The sequence below is a fragment of the Nicotiana attenuata genome, chromosome 2 (genome assembly GCF_001879085.1).
Source record: "Nicotiana attenuata strain UT chromosome 2, NIATTr2, whole genome shotgun sequence".
In the NCBI taxonomy this organism is placed as follows: domain Eukaryota; kingdom Viridiplantae; phylum Streptophyta; class Magnoliopsida; order Solanales; family Solanaceae; genus Nicotiana; species Nicotiana attenuata.
In genome coordinates, this window is record NC_031990.1 from 80,424,470 (window position 1) to 80,444,171 (window position 19,702).

General features: G+C 37.5%; 1 protein-coding gene across 1 annotated transcript; it reads right to left on the bottom strand.

The window, feature by feature from the left end:
* LOC109213700 (nucleobase-ascorbate transporter 6-like) lies at nucleotides 2,466-10,476 on the bottom strand. The gene is made up of 14 exons (XM_019377534.1): nucleotides 10,018-10,476; nucleotides 8,564-8,661; nucleotides 8,283-8,456; nucleotides 7,903-8,003; nucleotides 7,514-7,589; nucleotides 7,327-7,386; nucleotides 7,038-7,222; nucleotides 5,205-5,301; nucleotides 4,588-4,674; nucleotides 3,697-3,755; nucleotides 3,517-3,608; nucleotides 3,326-3,403; nucleotides 3,068-3,228; nucleotides 2,466-2,954 (listed from the first exon to the last, which is right to left on the bottom strand). Exons 1-14 carry the CDS (start codon nucleotides 10,127-10,129, stop codon nucleotides 2,736-2,738), a joined length of 1,599 nt encoding a protein of 532 aa, XP_019233079.1. The 5' UTR covers nucleotides 10,130-10,476; the 3' UTR covers nucleotides 2,466-2,735.

A 19,702-nucleotide genomic window follows, 5' to 3' on the forward strand; every position in this document is an offset into this window, starting at 1 on the left:
CACAGCAAGGCCAGTTCTCTACGCACTTATGAAACCAGGCGGTGTTCATGGCTGAAACGAACACAACAATGAGAACCAAAGACGGTTAAGGGTTGGTTGTGTGACTTGTGGTTGTCTAGGTATACACTAAAGTTCGACGGTTCAAAGATATCAAATCTACCGATTGATCGAGTATATCCGACATAAGTTCACTACGGAAAGTTCAAAGGGAAACCTACTTATCCAGATGCAATTAATCCTTACTTGTGAATCACACGGTTTTTCATGCATACTTCCATGATATAGCCATTCCCCATTCATGTGAGGGATTGTTGGGTTTTTAAGGTATTTAAGTTCCCCCTCCCTTGGCAAATGGGCATTGTCCCATATTGGAAGAGGAAGAGGTTTTTTATGGGTATATAAGCAATTGCTCTTCTTCTAGCTCTTAAAGAGTTGAGAAGAAGGCAAGCCTCGCGCCGTCGTCGTAGTCGCTCGCTCGGCTCGGCTTCGGCTTCGGCTACGGCTACGGCTTCGGCTTCGGATTCGGATTCGGATTCGGATTTGGATTTGGATTTGGTCAAATGATCGATTGATTGATTAACTTTTTGGACCAAATTTGTTAATAGTCAAATATTAACAGAAATGTTATTAAATATTTGGTTTAATAAACAAAATATTAATATTAAATCCAATCCATTTTTCTGTTTTGGTAACAGAAAAGTAACTACCTTCTTCAATTTTCCCTCTTTATTTTCCCTCTTTATTATTGAGTAAATGGCCATTTATGTAATGGCATTTATGTTGTGGGCGTTTTGCATAAACAGCCATTCTGAAGAGACCCAACTTTGGCTATAAATACAACACTATTCTGCTCAGAATTTTAACTACAATTTTCTGAGTTCCTCTCCTTCTTCTGCATACTTTTAGCATCAAAACAAAGCAAAAAGTAAGTGTGATTTGCTACCGAACTTTGTGTTCGCTGAAACACTGGGGTTTGAAGTACCACTACACCAGTGTGTAATTCGTTCTATCCTGGGAGGAAATAATCCATAACCTTGGGTACTAGGAGGGGATTAAATTCCTTAAGGAGACACTGTGAATTCAGTGGGCTCGAATTGGTTTATGTCATTTCTGTTTATATTCATTACTGTTTATATTCATTTATATTTCCAGAATTTATTTTACAAATACAGTATAATAACACAAACAGGTAGCTAAGATATCCACTAAGCATTTCCCTTTTCCTTCAAGTACAAAAGCAGGTGAGAATTAAAAGCAGTAGCTTATGCATTCCAATATGGACCACTATTCTTTCTGTCTCAGTTTATGTGTTATACTTTAATTTGTCTTAAAATAAATGTCTTATTTCTTATCCAGAATAATTTAGCTTTAAAATTCCTAATTTGTTCTCAATAAAATAATTTATAATCACACAAATATCTATAACTTATTTTAGACCATAAATCTTAAAAGTTTAGTTTGCTTTCTTAAATTTCGTGTGGAGTAATTGAGACGGAGCTCTAAGCTAATCACTCCCACTTTCCCCATCAATCTGCAATATATCACTTTCCATATTCTTGCCTTATCTTATTTTTTAGCCAAAAGTGATATATTCCCTCTAAGCAGGAATCGCAAACTTTGAAGTACAAATCAGAATCTAAAGTAAAAAAGTCAATGCATTCAATTATCAATGTGAATTCTGAGATCGACTTTTTAAACTTTTATGAAACGGGGTTAACATATTTAAAGTTACATTATAAACAACTTTGTATAATTATAATATGAGAAGTCTTTTTGATAATCATATTCAGAGAAAACAATTCCTATCAAAATAGCAAAAGTGATATTGTTTTAGTCGGAGAAAGCAGTATTTAGGACAATTTTGAGTGTGCTTTTATGCACTGGATGAAATTGCTGCACTTAAGCAAATTACATGGTCCACAGCCAGTTCTAGCTTATATTTGTCATTGAAGACTAGATAAAAGTTTTATTGAATCCTCAGAAACAGATCGACATTTGTGTTTTCATGATATGTCCATTATCATCCTTCAATGCTTCTTATGTCTTTTAGGGGTCGTTTGGTATGAAGGATTAGGTGGGATAAGATGTGGGATTAAATTTATACCTCCAACCAAATAATGTATAAATTTAATCCCAGACTTAACCCAGCATATCCCATCTTATCCCTTCTTATCCCATCAAATGTGTGGGATTATTTTATCCCATCTCTCAAGTGGTATACGGGATTATAATCCTGGGATAATTTAGTCCGCGTACCAAAAGACCCTTAGTCCACTAGAACAAGTGAACGTCAAGTTCAAGTACGTTACAGAACTAAAATGGAAGAAAAACTTCTCAAGTACATGATACAACCTGTTATACTGCTAACAAATCAAAGAAAATTGGAAGACGAAAAATGACTGGCTGAGGAGGAAGTGGATATATGTGCTAGCTTGTTGGCTGGTTAGTTGTTGCTGCACAAATCAGGACAAGAGTAGAAAGCACCAGGCTTGCTATATTACTACTAAAATCCACATACATATCCATCAATTTACAGCAGAAAAATAACAATAAACAAATTCACTAAGCATCTTCAAAATGGTCAGACTAACTATACTTTCTTTTTCAATGTAACCGGGTACATATAAAAGAAAATACGTGTAGCAGCAGTGAGGCCCCCAATAAAGTTTTTCATTGAGAAGGGACTTGCGTGTTATGGTGTATGAACCCTTTTGTCTCCATATGATGTCCGCAATTCACACAGATGGGAAATACTTGTTGAGATTGAAGGGAAGGGAATAGAATTCCTCACTTCTTGTGTCGCTCTTGAAGGACTTGAACTTGTTCCACCAGGGCTTGCCTCTGTCTTTCTTTATCGCATTATCCTTTTTGTGCATTGTGTTGTCCAGGAAATAAGCCAAGATACCAGCAACAAAAGCTTCCGATGAGAAAGGTACATTGACCATGTCGTTGAACTGAACAATAACAAAGCACAAGCAACTTTTTTCAATAAAACTCTCAACACATGAGCAAGCATGCAAGTCACATTATTAAAAAGTATTAAGGAGCTAATGCCAGTTTGCCATACCCATCGTCCATGTGTGTGAACAGGTCCATAACCAGCAATCACAGTGTACTCGTTGAAGTACTGTGGTACTGACAAACCCAGAAAGATAGAGAAACCCAATATAAACTTGTTACGGAAACTATTAAGATTGCAAAACTGAAGGAAGCTTAAGCCTCCGACCCCTGCAAGAAAGAGAACAAAGAAATCACTAACTTCACATAACATGAACCAGATATTGGTAGTGATCCAGGCAGATGTTTCCCTTGCATATTTACATACCTACATAAGCGAAGAAAAGGCAATACAAAGCGGCTACAATGGGTGCTGGAATTGAAGCAAAGACAGCTCCAAATTTCCCTGATGATAACCAATGCACAATTAAAAAAGCAACATGCGAAAGAGGAGAGGGGGATCATATATCAGCCAAAGAAACAAATCTATTCAACAAAATGCTTAGGCAGGAGGTTTACCAAGAATTGAAAAGAAAATCATAAACCCAGCAGATATCTGAACAACTCTTCGGCTGCCAACACGTGTTAGTGCTAAAAGACCAGCATTTTCACTGCATATATACGAAGGAAAAGTCAATTCATCTGCGATGACTAATTTCTTCATCTTATTGTGCTGAAGAAGATTTTGCCTGGACTTACACAGATACAGATGATCCATTCCCTGTGCCAAACAACCCCGACAGTAAAATGCCAATTCCCTGAGACATATAAAAGGTTTTGAAATTAACTACAGCAAGAAGGGTCTGTCATATGATGAAATATAGGGAACAGGTGATCCAGATCCAGCTGATCCCCAACCTCCATCCCTCTAGCCCCTTGATTTTATTTTCAACAGAATAACTCACAGGCTTGCATAAGTTTCAAACTCATTCTGCAAGATAAAAGAATCCTCCCCACGTAAAAGGAAGACAGTGAATGAATGTGAAGAGGAACTTAAAATTACTAGGAAACACAAGAGGAAGCAAGGACTGGCAAATATCAAGTTTCAAGACAAGGGTCGTCACTAGCCAGATGGTTATGCAGGGATTTGGGGGTATCTTAATTGCTTGAGCTACATGACGTATGATAGCTGCTCTATAATGGCACACCAAAGTGGATCCAGTGAGAAAAATCAGTAACCAACTTGACTCAGATTGGCATTAAACTCAGATTCTCAGAATATTTAGCTTCATATAGCTGAACCAGACTTTGACAATGTGGGTTTAGATTGATTGGAAACACTATACTCTTGCAATGTATGGAGTGTCATGGGACAGAATTTGGGTACTAGCTGAAGAAAGAGTCAAAATTCTCATGGTGATTTTTTCTGGTGGAAAAGGTTAATCTGGGAAGAGTGGGACAATGTTTTAACTGCATATTCCCAATTTAGTCATGATCCTTCATATAAACCTTCCAAACCGTCTTATGCATTTGAATGTAAGTTCTAGTTCAATGAAATCATCATATTACTACGTTTTCCTTTTTTCCTCATTTTCTTAGAATACAGTGGGATTGGGAAGGGCAGGTTTTAGGGGGATAGCACCGGTTTACCTGCCAGCCTACGCCACGGCTGAGTATCGATGGTGGCATGGGAGTGGCACTTGCATATCTTGCAACTGCAATAAAAGCACCAGTGGACTGAAAATACCAGAAAGCACAAGCAAGAAAGAAATTAGCTTCAGGCCTATAACTTACCAAGCATAAAAATATCCTTGCTCGCTGACAAGGAAAATTTTGGAATGAAATTAAAGAACTGATAAAGAATTTAAGGAAAAGGCAGAACAGCGCAGGGAGAATAAGAAAGCAGGAGACAGGAGTAAGCTGAGGAGCAACTCATATGCATCTAATCCGAACCTCAGCGTCATTACATCCATTGTACCCTAATGGAAGCAAAGAGCACAATATAACAAAAGGAGCAACGTAGACCTAAAATATTTGCAAAAATGCCAGTATAAGACAGACAAGAGAGGGTAGCTCGGGCAGAAAGCATCCTTCACATTCACCTTGAGGTTGGGGAATTTGGGTCAACAAGAGAGCAAACTGCAAAAGTACCACTATTGACTCTTGGGGAGAGGGCAGGGCTGGGGTAAAAGATATATGTTACCATATCGATAAGATAGTTATTAACAATATTCAATGTGTATCAAAGCTCTGAAGCGGTGACAAACCTCTACAAGAGCAACAAATGTAGCCATCATCATAGCAAATGCTTCACCAGCATCAAATGAAGGTGCTCCCCACTGAAAAGGGTATGGAACTCTAATCCTGCAGATAAACAGAAGCAAAAGATGAAGAGAAAATTATTTTTCTTGAAAGACATTACATTTGGAGACAGTTGCTAGAATAATGGTGTTTTGGCTAGATGTTTATTAAAAACAAAAAGTAAGTTGGAAATCATTAAATAGTGCAAACTCAACTGAACCCCTAACAATTACTTCCGGCACATTATGAAAATATTACAACAATTCAATAAACATGTATTAGATCAATGAGTTAGTGCTATAGCAACATTAAAAAGAAAGTGAAAGAAAAAAAGAAATAGTAAAAAACATAGCAGTTTTACAACAAACAAAAAATAATTTTACAATGAGAAAATGAAATAGCATAAGATATATGGAATTATTTAAAACGTACAGCAAGAGAAAAGGAAGAAAAAATAGTGCTCCTTCTAGCCCAACTCAAAAAAAAATTTGATACAAGTTCATCTCTTTACAAGCTTCACAACTCACATTCAGTATCAACTTTTAAAGTTTGATGTGATAAAAATATTTCAACAATTACTTTAATTTTTTGTTCCAATATTACTAATTAAATATATAAGTCAACTTAACATCTAAAACTTCTAGCCCAATCAAATATCGTTAAATGAAACAAGGCAGTATATCTTATTTTAGATAACATCGTGGAGAAAGGAGGGCCAAAGTGAAAGAATCTGGAAAAGAGGGTTCAGCAGGAAGCATAAGCTAATCCATTTTTTCTTGGGTTTTCTGGAAAACTGAAAACAATTTTCATTATCTCCAGTTCTTATGAGCAAGTTTCAGGTTTTGGTTTTTGCAAAAACCAAATTTGTTATCTATTCAAAACGTATTTTCTTTTTTTTATTTGGTTTCTAGGGAAGTGAAGGGGAGTCTTGGAGCAACGGTAAAGTTGTCTCTGTGTGACTTATAGGTCACGGGTTCGAACCGTGAAATCAGCCCCTAATATTTCAATCAGGGTAGCTGCCTACATTACATCCCCTTGGGATGCGGCCCTTCCCCGGAACATGCATAAACGCGGGATGCTTCATGCACCGGGCTGCCCCTTTTTTGGTTTCTAGGGAAGTATGTTGGAAAACAGTCACCCAGTTATCTTGGAATAAAAGCGTCATTTAGATGCACTGATGGAAAAAGCAAGTAGAAAGCAAAATGCACATTGACGCTTAAACAAATACTACTAAACAAAGTGGAAAGCTTTGCCTCTAACAATAGCATCATGTGCCGGGACGATGAGCCCATCAGTGGAAAGATGAAGTGAAGAAGAGAAGTGAATTTGCTGTGTGCTCAAGAATAACTATCAATCAACTATGCCTCAATTCCAATTAGTTGGGGTCGGCCAATAGGATTTTTTAACCTGACATCAACCTACTGCAACCCCACTAATTTATCCAAGCTTGGGACTAATTGTACTTTGCCGGGCTCGGCAATATGGACTTTGCTCCAAGGATTATAGAAAAGAATATACATATACATCAATACCCTTAACAATTTCCGAAAGGTGCAGCAACTATAGAAAGCAACCCATGCAGTCTTAAACATGGAAATCAGATTGGTGAATTTCAGATATCCCGCAGTGTTTTTTACCTTGTACATTTTTTTGTCCCATTACATATATGCTAATTATGCTGTGTGCAAGAACTAATGGCAACTAGCAAGCATAGGCATTTCTTCGTTGTACCTAAAGGTGATGGAAAAAAAGCACTAGAACTCAAATCCCCTGGAAAGTCATAAAAGAAGATAACTTACCAGGGAGCACCACTAATAAGTCCAGCCCGATCAGTTCTGCAGCTTATCTGTGTCTTTTGTGGCTTCCCATTATAAGCCCCACCCACAGTAAGTATGTATGCATAAATCCATACAATTGCTACCGTGAAAAGAACAGCAAAGCGATCAAAGATATTCTTTCCTGGTTTTATCAGATGGGCCAAATACTGCATTGACCAACCAAATTTGTTTAATTTTTCATATCCAATTATGCATTCCAGCATAAAACAATGCGTAATAGGAAGATTTGACTTCCAAAATAGCATCCTACCTGAGAGAAAATGACCAAAAGGACTAGCTGTGGCAACCCAACTTCAACACATTTGGCAACCTAAAAAGCGAAGATGTATTACACTTTAACAGACTCAGAAGCAACAGGTCCCATGGACACCCAAAGAAAAAATAGTGTAATATGCTATGAAATTGATACTTAGGATCAGGCGAGGTTGTATACATACCCCAGGAAAACCAAACTCATAAAGCCCAAAGCCAACAAGAGATATCAAAGGAACAGCTGAAAGTGGGGTCAGAAACCTATGAATCCACAAAATATAAAATGTTAATATAGCTAGTTTCCACAGTATCAATATAAATCCTTTGCCATGAACATGCAGACCTCAAATCAGAAAAGGTGATCTTAGGAGCTTTTACTTGATCTACTAGTATAGAGAAACACTACGCAGAGTGCAGAAAATTATGTCACCTCATCAAAATGATGGATGAAGGAGAAGGTGCTACAGGAGAATAATGATGCAGGTGCATGGAGAAGCACAATTTAAAGCATCAATTATGCTATAGGTAATGAATAATTTAGAGCATGCTCACACATTTGCTGACACTAACTAACCTTACAACGTTGCGCCAGAGTCCACTGAAGCCCAGGACAATTTGAAGCGTTGAAGCAACAATAAGTGCACCTTGGGTAGCTCGCATTATCTTCTTGAATCTCTGATGAATCATAGGAAATGTTTACAATCAATAAGGACCAAATAGCACCAAGATGCAATGGATGAGTCTCATAATATCTATCACTGTGTCGCCACATGTCTTCCCACCCATTAGAGAATTTACACCAATATGGATCATAAAATGAAAAAATAAGCAGTTTGTAAGGGCAGGCACCATAAATAATTATAAAATAGCTCTTATTTTCTCTTTTTCCATTTAACCATTGAGATTCAGTATGTATCCACAGAGAAGACAAATACAGTGCTTGAAGAGACCAACCGACACAGGGTCTGGGTCCTCCCAACGACCAGAAAGGATGATTGAAATTGTAGGAGCAACAAAGGTGTAGGACCCTCCAATCACAGCAGGTAGCCTAGTCCCAAAGAAACTCTGCAACAAGGTGTTCAGCCCGGCAACAAATAGCAATGTCTGGATAACTTTTGCTTTTTCCTCCTGCAAAAGGACATGCATTATTTCATATAAAACCCGTAACACTGCTTGACTTCAAAATTAGTCATGGGTTAAGTAGTTAAATAGGCTATTCTGTTGAGTATTCTCACATTTCCACCTCCCATTTGGGGAACCAGAGCCGTAGGAATGATAACTGTTGTACCAAGCATAACAAGATAATGTTGAAACCCAAGAAGGATAGCCTCAGCTGCATTCCAACAATTAGGCAAAAATCAGCAGAGAACAAAATCTACATTATGGTGAAACTGATTTTTAAAAACAAAGTTCTTTTGATGAAATTTAAAAATGTTACTTAATACATAGAAGTGCTCCGCAACATCTTTAACTCTTTGCTCAAGTGCAATAACAGGAAAAGAAGTACTAATTACTTTATGGAGTAAAGTTTAAATCAGCCACCAAAATAATAGGCCATACAATCAGCCTACTAGTCAAAAAAACTCTCGAACAAGTTGTGTGAGATTTTCATGTGAGACTAAATATGGGGACGACAGAAGCAACAACAACAACAACAACAACCAGTATAATTCCGCTAGTGGGTCTGGGGAGGGTAGTGTGTACGCAAACCTTACCCCTAACGTGGGGTAGAGAGGCTGTTTCCTATAGACCCTCGGCTCCCTCCCTCCAAGAACTCCTCACCTTGCTCTTGGGGTGACTCGAACTCACAACCTCTTGGTGGGAAGTGGAGGGTGCTCACCACTAGAGCAACCCACTAACTCGATTTTTAACAGAAGGCAAAAGAGATTCCATTAACTCGATTTTATACTTAAATGCTGGTGAAAGAAAATAATCCTACTCTTTACGAGCTAGAATAGGAAAAAGGAGGGCACATATGGGAAGCTTTTCCCATATCTGACCAGTTTCGAGATCTTATTTCGCCAACAGAACACATATACACCACAAACCCAGCACATAACATGACCTACACAATTAGTTCCTGATTTGAAAAGTATATCAGAAGACGAAAAAAATCCTATATTCACTAGAGCAAAAGGCATTAGTATGAAGCAATTCACATCAGTGAGCTAAACTTGGTTCAGGAAAATCAGGACCTATATACACCTACCATGAATGAATATAAATATTAATCAATCAATTAGAAAGACTGAAATACAAAGGTATATAAATTAGGCTATACAAATTATCTATAAAGGGCAGCCCGGTGCACTAAGCTCCCGCTATGCGCGGGGTCCGGGGAAGGGCCGGACCACAAGGGTCTATTGTACGCAGCCTTACCCTGCATTTCTGCAAGAGGCTGTTTCCACGGCTTGAACTCGTGACCAGCAACTTTACTAGTTACTCCAAGGCTCCCTTCATAGAAATTATCTATATCCAGTTTATTGTTATTGAATTATTTTTGTGTTGACTGTCAATTTACCACCATTCTCCTCCATCACCTGGACTTTGACACATACACAGAGTTAAGGAACATACAAGGTAAAAATAGTACTTAAGAAAGTAGATACATATTAGCTTCCTCAAAGAATCTAACCTAAAACAGTAAAACATGAAAGCAAAAGAATATAGTGAGGTACTATTGACTTACGCCATGGGGGAGGACTAGTAATACAGTAGGAAACATTGGGAAGCTGATCTTTAGTTGGATGTGGCGCTGGGTCATCTGATGATTTTGCTGGAGCTGCTCCTCCACCTGCCATTCTTTCCTCTTTCTCTCTCTACAAACTTAAGCAACACACTGTATGTAATACTACTATTATTCTCCAAGAATCTATTCACTACCCAGATCAGAAATCTTTCAGAAAGACTCAAACTTTTTGGTTGAAATTTGGAGTAACCAGAAAGCTCAAATACTATGACAAGATTGGAACAACAAACCACATGTTACTGTACCATATACCTACTTATTATTATAACTTTCTTTATGTAAAAAGAGAAATAAATAAAGGCAGGCAAAGAAAATGAAACTGTAACAGCTAGTGCTTGCCAGTGTAAAAGGATAGAAAGTGTGAACAGAAATGGTAATTATAATTGATAGCTAGGAAAACTACCTTCTTGTAAATAAGCTTTTGGAGCAACCTAAAGTGTGTGTGTGTGTGCGCGTTATTTTTTAAAGGCAATAAAATCCTAGACCCTACTTTAAATTAAATTCAAGAAAATGGGGTTTAGAGAAAAGAAAAAAAAAAAAAAAAGTAACTTTATAGACGATGCTATTTTGCTTTTGCCCCAAGAGCCAAAAGAGAGAAAAAAGATGTCTAGAAACAGTATATTAGCATTTGAAGATAAAAAGATTGAAGATTGGCCCACCAACTTTCTGCTTTTTCTAATTTTCTTCTATTTCTCTCTCTTAATAAATAAAATAAAAATTGTAGAAGAATCTTGATCAGACACATTAATTAACGGGCTACATTTGTTTAATTAGGCTCAAACATACATACCCCTCCCGAGGTGCTAATATATCAAATAAGAATTACTACTACTATAAAATATAAAATGACCCTTTTTGATTTGTCATTTGACTCCCTCTGTTGGTTAGTTCACATGTTTTGCCCAAATTATTGCTCCTTGTTTTCACACACATAATATAAGACTAAGAGAAAAGAAAAGAAAAGAAAAGAAAATTGAGTAACAATAATCAAGAAACTATTGAAATCCATATTTATGGTACTCCATTTCCAATTGTATATTTTTTATCATTAGATTATACCTTTTTTAGTTTTTGTCAGCAAATAAAATAGTTCAGATAGGAAAGCTTTTATCTGTTCTAGTTGGGAAATTAAGAAGGATTATCATTTATTTAAATATGACGGATTTGTCTTTGGGTAAAATTGAATGCTCGAGCTCAACAAAACTCAATTATTAAAATGGGCCAGTTTTTAACCCTTTGATTGATCAATTTGTACCCTCTGGTATATAATTTCAAAGTGAGAATATGGGGATGCACAAAAAGAGTAGACAATTTGGAAAAAGAAACAAAAGACACCGACATATCACTTTATGCCTTTCTCATATGGTTACAACTTGCATCACACACACTGCCTTCTACCTTCCTACCTTTTTTATTAGCTGAGGAAGTTTCCACCTTTGGCCCCGTTTGTTTTTTCGATTTATTTCATTTTAGGAATAAGATGTCAGAATGCAAATATATTACTATCATCTATAAATGTTTAATATAAAATATAAAATATATTTGCTTTCTCAATCTTTGAATATAGGATTTATTTTATTCAAAAATAATACATATAAAAAACAAATAAATATAAATTACGTGTTGCCGACAGACGAGAGGTTTGGAGACAGATTCTTGAGTCTAAAGCTTTCAAGCTGAGCATGACCAAAATGGAGTACTTGGAGTTCAAGTTCAGCAAATTAACCAGAAAGCAGACATAGGTGTGAGGCTTGATACACAGGTCATCCCCAGGAGAGAAAGTTTCAAGTACCTTGGATCTATAATACAAGGTAACAGGGAGATTGAGAGGATGTCGCGCACCGTATCGGAGTAGGATGGTTGAAGTGCAGACTCGTTTTCGGTGTCTTGTGTGATAAGAATGTGCTGCTGAGAGTTAAAGGTAAATTCTACAAGGCAGTAGTTAGACTAACTATGTCGTATCAAAGTGTTGGCATGTCAATAACTCTCATGTCCAGAAGATAAAAGTAGTTGAAATGAGGATGTTAAGGTGGATGTGTGGACATACCAGGTTAGATAAGATTCTTCGGGATAAAGTAGGAGTAGCCCCTGTGGAGGATAAGATGCGGGAGGCGAGGTTGAGATGGCTCAGACATGTTAAGAGGAAAAGCATTGAAGCCCCGGTTAGAAGGTGCGAGAGGTTCGCCTTGGTGGGTATCAGGAGGAGTAGCGGTAGGCCTAAGAAGTCTTGGAGAGAGGTGATTAGGCGGAAAATAGCGCAACTGGAGCTGACTGAGGACATGGCCCTAGATAGGAGGGTGTGGAGGTCAGTAGAAGACTAGTAGGTAGTAGAGCGTTTCTCTTTGTCTTACTCAGTTCGCTATAATTAATGTTAGTGTGATAATCCTTTATTCATAGATTGCTATTACTACCTAGAGTCTAACTACTTTCTTGGCTTCGGTCTTATTTTTATCTTGTTGTTAGTTCCTACTTGTTGCCATTACTTTTTTTCATCTGTTCTCCGGCCGATGGTCTACTGGAAACAATCTTTCTGCCCTTCCAGAGTAGGTGTAAGGTTGTGTATATCTTATCATTCCTAAATTCACTTGTGAAATATCACTGAGTTTTTTATCGTATTTGTCATCGTCTATTAAATAATAAAGAGAATCTTAATTTATCCACACACACAAAAAAGGATCTTAATTAACAGTGTTGCAAAAATTATTATTTAATGAAGCACGCTCTAAAGCTAGCAAGAGTAGCAATTGATGGTGGTGGTAGTCGATCATGATAGTTATAAGGTGTTGGCTGGTTAATGGTGATAACTAATTATTATTAGTAATCTGTGTATCTAACCAGACAATCAGAGAAATAAAGTAATATTAGTTCAATAAAGCAAAACATAAAAAAAATTTTGAGCCCATAAGTTATTTGTGTGTCCTTAAGGAATTTAATCCCCTCACTATTGCCTAAGGTCATGGATTGCTTCCTCACATGATAGAACGGAAAAACTATTCAGTAATACTAAAAATCGAAATTACAGAACTTTAGCAAACTCAACAAACGGAGCAAATCATACATTTGATATGTATATGTTTGTTTTGGAAAAACATTGTAACAATGTAGAGAAAAGAGGCGAAATTTTCAGATTTTTCTGTGTATGATAATTGAGGCTAGACCTTTAAATTTATAGACAATGAAAGACTGAGATAAAGTGGTGCAATTCAAAGGTACCTCTTTCATTTCTCATTCACACCCATTCACGAAACCTAACAATTATGATGGTTGTGTAAATGTGTGGTGACATTGGTGGATGAATATGTCTAACTGATTGTACAGCGTGGGCTAGTGGTGGTTGTGTCACAGTGGCTTGGTTGTGTTATTGTTATTGATGATGGAGTTAGTTGGTGATAGTGACTGGTTGTTAGTATCTATATTCGAAAATATAATTTCTGCAAAATAAAACGAAACCAGAAACAAAAAACAAAAATAGAATCAGATGAATAATGTTCCGAGCCCAACAAAAAACTGTGTTTCCTTAAGGAATTTAATCCCCTCACTGTTGCCCAAGGTTGCTGGATTAATTCCTCTCAGGATAGAACAGAACAACTATTTTATAATTCCGGCAATGGAAATTACAGAACTTCGTTGAATTCAACAAACGGCAGTAAACCACACTAATGCTTACGTTTTGCTTTTGAAAAATAATGCAGAAATACAGAAGAGAGAGGGGAGAATATGCAAATTTTGATGGTCTGAAAGTGAGACCAAACCTCTAAATTTATAGCCAAAGACTCTGTGTTGAATTAGGTGCAAAAGTACCTGTTCACATGAGGTACTGTTTCGGCAGAAAACTTTTCTATTTGGTCGCGAATCAATCATATCAATTGACCGAATCTGAAGCCGAAGCCGAAGCCGAGCGAGCGAGCGAGCAACGATGGCGCGATGCTCCACTTATTCTCAACTCTTTAATAGCTAGAAGATGTGCTTCTCTATATAAGCACAAAGATTTTCTTTCCTTTTTCCAATGAGGAACAAAGTGCATTAGTAAAGAAACACTTCAAAATTTTCGTTTCCCTCCAAATCTTTTCTCTCTATTTTCCACTCACACCTCTTATTATATAAAACCCAACAATCCCCCACATGAATGGGGAATGGCTATCTAAAAATATACATGCATGAAAAACTGTGTGATTTACAAGCAAGGATTAATTGCATCTGGATAAGTAGGTTTTCCTTTGAACTTTTCATAGTGAACTTATGTCGGATATACTCGGTCAATCGGTAGATTTGATATCTTTGAACTGTTGAACTTTGGTGTATACCTAGACAGCCATAAGTCACACAATCAACCATTTAACCGCCTTTGATTTTTATTGTTGTGTTCGTTTCAGCCATGAACACTGCATGGTTCATAAGTGCGTAGAGAACTGGCCTTACAGAATTCTCCTTGAAGCGGCCTACACTTCACACTTACATAGGTAATTCCTAAACGTGTTATCTCATAGATACACTATTTGATATACTCCGTATCAAACTTAGAAACCACTAAAAAGACGTTAACGCTTTATCCTTGGTACTGAACATGGTCTCATCACGAGAATAAACCAAAATTTTATTTAACAATGTTGAACCGTCACTAATGACTTTGTTTGATCTCCTTGAACCTAGATCTTGGGATCTCCAGTCTTCTAGGTAGAGTTACAGCCACAGTGACTTGTCTTCGGCCATAGTCCCATTCCCTTCGATGATTTATCAACTGCCTCTCTATTTAGGCCTTTTTTAAGTAGATCTGACACATTATCTTTTGACCTTACGTAGTTAATTATGTATCTAATGGTATTATGTCTTTGTTTGTGACGAGATTTTCCGTTATACATAACGCTTCCAGCCTTTGCTAACCGCTTGACTATCGCAATGTATACATATAGGAGCCACTGGTTTGGGCCAAAATGGAATATCTTCCAAGAAATTCCGGAGCCACTCAGCTTCTTCTCCGGCCTTATCTAAAGCTATAAACTCAGAATCCATTGTAGAGCGAGCAATACATGTTTGTTGATTTCCAAGAAACTGCTCCTCCACCAATTGTAAAATCATATCCACTTGTGGACTTTGTTTCTGATGACCCAGTGGTCCAATTTGCATCAATATATCCTTTAATTACCCCAGGATACTTACTATAATGCAAAGCAAAATCTTGGGGTATGTTTTAGATACCCCAAAACTCATTTCATTGCCATCTAATGAGTTTGGTTCGGGATTACTTGTGTAACGACTCAGTTTACTTACTACACAAGCTAAATCGGGTCGTGTACAATTCATGATATACATTAAAGTTCCCAACACTCCAGCATAATCCAATTGAGATTTGCTTTGACCTAGATTCTTTGTAAGGGCCACATATATCATTAGGGTCTTTGCGACTTTGAAATCCAAATACTTGAATTTTTCCAGTACCATTATAACGTAATGAGATTGAGACAATGCCAATCCTTGAGGATTCCTATGGATTTTAATTCCTAGAATTAAATCAGCAACTCCTAAATCTTTCATATCAAACTTGCTAGCAAGCATACGCTTAGTAGCATTTATATCCGCAATGTCTTTGCTCATTAGTAACATATAAACATACAATGATTGTATGATTTGGAGTGTTTTTAATGTAAATACATCTATCACGCTCATTAATCTTAAATCCGTTTGCCAGCACTGTTTGGTCAAATTTCGCATGCCATCGTTTGGGTGCTTGTTTCAATTCATAAAGTGACTTAACAAGTCGGCACACCTTCTTTTCTTTTCTGGGAACCATGAACCCTTCAGGTTGTTCCATATAAATTTCTTCCTCCAAATCTCCATTTAAGAAGGCTGTCTTCACATCCATCTGATGAATTCGAAGACCATATACGGCGGCAAACGCTATTAACACCCGAATAGATGTAATCCTCATTACCGATGAGTATGTATAAAAATAATCGAGACCTTCTCGTTGTCTAAACGCTTTGACAACTAATCTTGCCTTATATTTGTCAATTGTACCATTAACTTTCAGTTTCCTTTTGAAAATCCACTTAGAACCCAAAGGTTTATTTCCTGAAGGAAGATCAACCAATTCCCAAGTATGATTAATTAATATGGATTTTATCTCACTATTGACTGCCTCTTTCCAATATTGTGCTTCCGACGAAGACATTGCTTCTTTAAACGTTTGAGGCTCATTTTCCAACAAAAATGTCAGAAAGTCTGGTCCAAAGGAAGTAGTTGTCCTTTGACGTTTACTACGTCTTGGATTTTCCTCATTAAACGTACTTTCCTTTGCTTCTTCTCGAGGTCGCTTAGAATTTTTACTAGACGACTCGCATTCATTTTTATATGGATAAATATTCTCAAAGAATTCAGTATTATCGGATTTGATTACTGTATTAATATGAATGTCAGGATTTTCTGATTTATGAACCAGAAAATGATATGCCTTACTATTTCTTGCATATCCTATGAAAACGCGATCAACCATTTTCGGTCCAATCTTCACCCTTTTGGGTTTAGGAACTTGCACTTTAGCCAAACACCCCCACACATTAAAATATTTTAAGTTGGATTTCCTACCTTTCCATTTTTCATATGGAATGGATTGCGTTTGCTATGGGGAACTCGATTGGGTATTTGATTAGCTGTAAGAATAGCTTCCCCCACAAGTTCTGGGGTAAATCTGAATTTATCAACAAGGCATTCATCATCTCCGTTAAGATTTTATTCTTCTTTCCGCAATTTTATTAGATTGCGGTGAGTAAGGAGCGGTTGTTTGGTGAATAATGTCATATTCCAAACATATTTCTTCAAAAGGAGATTCATATTCGCCACCCCTATCACTTTTTATCATTTTGATCTTTTTGTTTAGTTGCGTTTCAACTTCATTTTGTATTGCTTGAATGCTTAAATTGATTCATCTTTACTATTAAGTAAATAAATATAGCAATATCTAGTACTGTCGTCAACAACAACAACAACAACCCAGTAAAATCCCACTATCGTCGTCAATAAAAGTTATGAAATACTTTTTTCCACCGCGAGATGGTATTGACTTCATGTCGCAAATATCTGTGTGAATTAAGTCTAAATGATTTGAATTCCTTTCAACCGACTTATAAGGATGTTTAACACACTTAGATTCCACACATATTTGACATTTCAAATTATCGCATTCAAATTTAGGCAATACTTTCAAGTTAATCATTTTCCGTATAGTTTTGAAGTTGACGTGACCTAAATGGCATGCCATAAAGTATTTGACTCGAGTAAGTAAGAAGAAGCTTGAACTTTATTGATATCAATAGCTATTACATTCAACTTGAAAAGGCCCTCGTTAGGTAACCTTTTCCTACATATACATCATTCTTACTTATTACAATATTTTTCAGAAACAAACACACACTTAAATCCATTCTTGATAAGAAGTCCAGTAGAGACCAAATTCTTGCAAATTTCAGGAACATAGAGAACATTGTTTAGAGTCACAACTTTGCTCGAAGTCATCTTCAAAGCTATCTTCCCAACTCCTTCAATTATTGCTTTTGCGGAGTTTCCCATAAAGATAGTCTCGTCGGGCCCTGCGGGAACATAAGAGGCAAATAACTCTTTGTGAGCACAAACATGGCGAGTGGCTCCAGAATCAATCCACCACTCCTTGGGATTTCCTACCAAGTTGCATTCAGATAGCATGTCACATAAGTCCTCAATTTCATCATTCTTTTCAACCATGTTTGCTTGACTCTTCTTCTTGTCCTTCTTCGGTGCATGACAGTCCACAGCTGTATGTCCAACATTTCTACAGTTGTGCCAATTACCTTCTTCTTCTTGCTCGGGTATTTCTTTGGACCAGACGGCTTCTTTATCTTTCTGTTGCTTGTAGATGCTTCCTCAACAATATTTGCTCCCATTATTGTTGAGTTACCACGGGACTTCTTTTCAGCAGCCTTGTTGTCCTCTTCAATCCATAGACGAACAATAAGGTCTTCAAGCATCATCTCCTTGCGCTTATGTTTCAAGTAATTCTTAAAGTCCTTCCACAGTGGAGGTAGCTTTTCAATAAATGTCGCAACAGGAAACGCTTCATTTATGGCCATGTCTTCAATCTAAATTTATAATTAGTAAAATAATCAATATCTTGAATAAAAATATTGACTCGCTTTATACCTTCAGCGAGGAGGTCATGAATAATAACTTGTCATTTTTGGACTTGCGTTATGATGGATTTGCCGTCAACCATTTTGAAATCCAGAAATTTGGCGGCCAGAAACTTCTTAAGTCCAACATCTTCAGTCTTGTACTTCTTTTCAAGAGCATTCCTGTAACGACCCGGTCGGTCATTTCAAGAGTTGTAGCCCCGTTCCCCTATTTACTGCTCCTTTAGTATTTTATAGTTGTTATATGACTTACTGGGTTAGTCAGTTCGGGTCCGGAGAGATTTCGGGGTGAGTTGGGACACATAGTCTCATAATGGAAGGCTTAAGTTAAAATGGTTGACTGAATGTTGACTTATGTGTAAACGCCTCCGGAATGGAGTTTTGATGATTCCGTTATCTTCGTTGGGTGGTTCTAGACTTAGGAGCGTGACCGGATTCTGATTTGGAGGTCCGTAGTGGAATTAGGCTTGAAATGGCAAAAGTTGAATTTTTGGGAAGCTTGACCGGGAGTGGACATTTTGGTATCGGGGTCAAATTCCAATTTCGGAAGTTAGAGTAGGTCCGTGGTCTCATTTGTGACTTGTGAAAAATTTAGGGTCAATCGGACGTGATTTGATAGGTTTCAGCGTCGGTTGTAGAAATTGGAAGTTTCAAAGTTCACTAGGCTTGAATCTATGTGCGATTTGTGTTTTTGATGCTGCTTGAGGTGATTTGAGGGTTCTACTAAGTTAGTATTGTGATATAGGACTTTTTGGTATTGTTGGTTGAGGTCCCGGAGGCCTCAGGTGGATTTCGGGTGGTTAAGGGATCAAGTATTGAACTTAAAGAGTTGCTGAAGATTGGCAGTTGCTGGTGTAATCGCAACTGCATAGTGGGCACCGCAGATATGAGCTCGCAGGCGCGAGCTGTGATGCGCAGAAGCGAAGATTGGCTGGTGGACTGTCGAGCGCAGATGGGGAAAGAATTTCCGCATGTGCGAGTCCAGGGGATCACAGAAGTGGAATTGGCTTGGGAGCCACTTGTCCGCAGAAGCGGAAGGTTCGCGTAGATGCGCACCCGCAGAAGCGGCTAAATGATCGCAAAAGCGAAAAGCCTGGGCAAAACATATAAAAACGAGGGTTCCGAGATTTTCACCATTTTTAACATTTTGAGCTCGGGCTTAGGCCTTTTTTCAGAGGGTTTTTGAAGAGATTCTTGAGGTAAGTCCCTTGTGCTTGTTTTTTAATCAATAATCTTGTTTCCCCATTGATTTTCCCACCTAGTTTGTGTGTGTTTTGAGGTGTAATTTGGGTGTTGGAGGCTAGGGATTCGGAGAGTTGATTTTGGGGATTTGAGTGGCGATTTGGTGTTAGATTGTGACGAATTTGGTATGGTTAGACTCGTGGTTGAATGGGCTTTCAGGTTTTGTGACTTTTGTTAGATTTCAAGACGTGGGCCCGAGGTCCGGCTTGGAGCCGATTTCGGAT

Coding starts and splice junctions, on each gene's coding strand:
- LOC109213700 (XM_019377534.1), bottom strand. CDS start 10,129: ATGGCAGGTGGAGGAGCAGCTCCAGCAAAATCATCAGATGACCCAGCG. Junction 8,662..10,017: donor TACTAGTCCTCCCCCATGGC/GTAAGTCAATAG, acceptor GTTGGAATGCAG/CTGAGGCTATCCTTCTTGGG. Junction 7,387..7,513: donor ATGAGTTTGGTTTTCCTGGG/GTATGTATACAA, acceptor TTCGCTTTTTAG/GTTGCCAAATGTGTTGAAGT.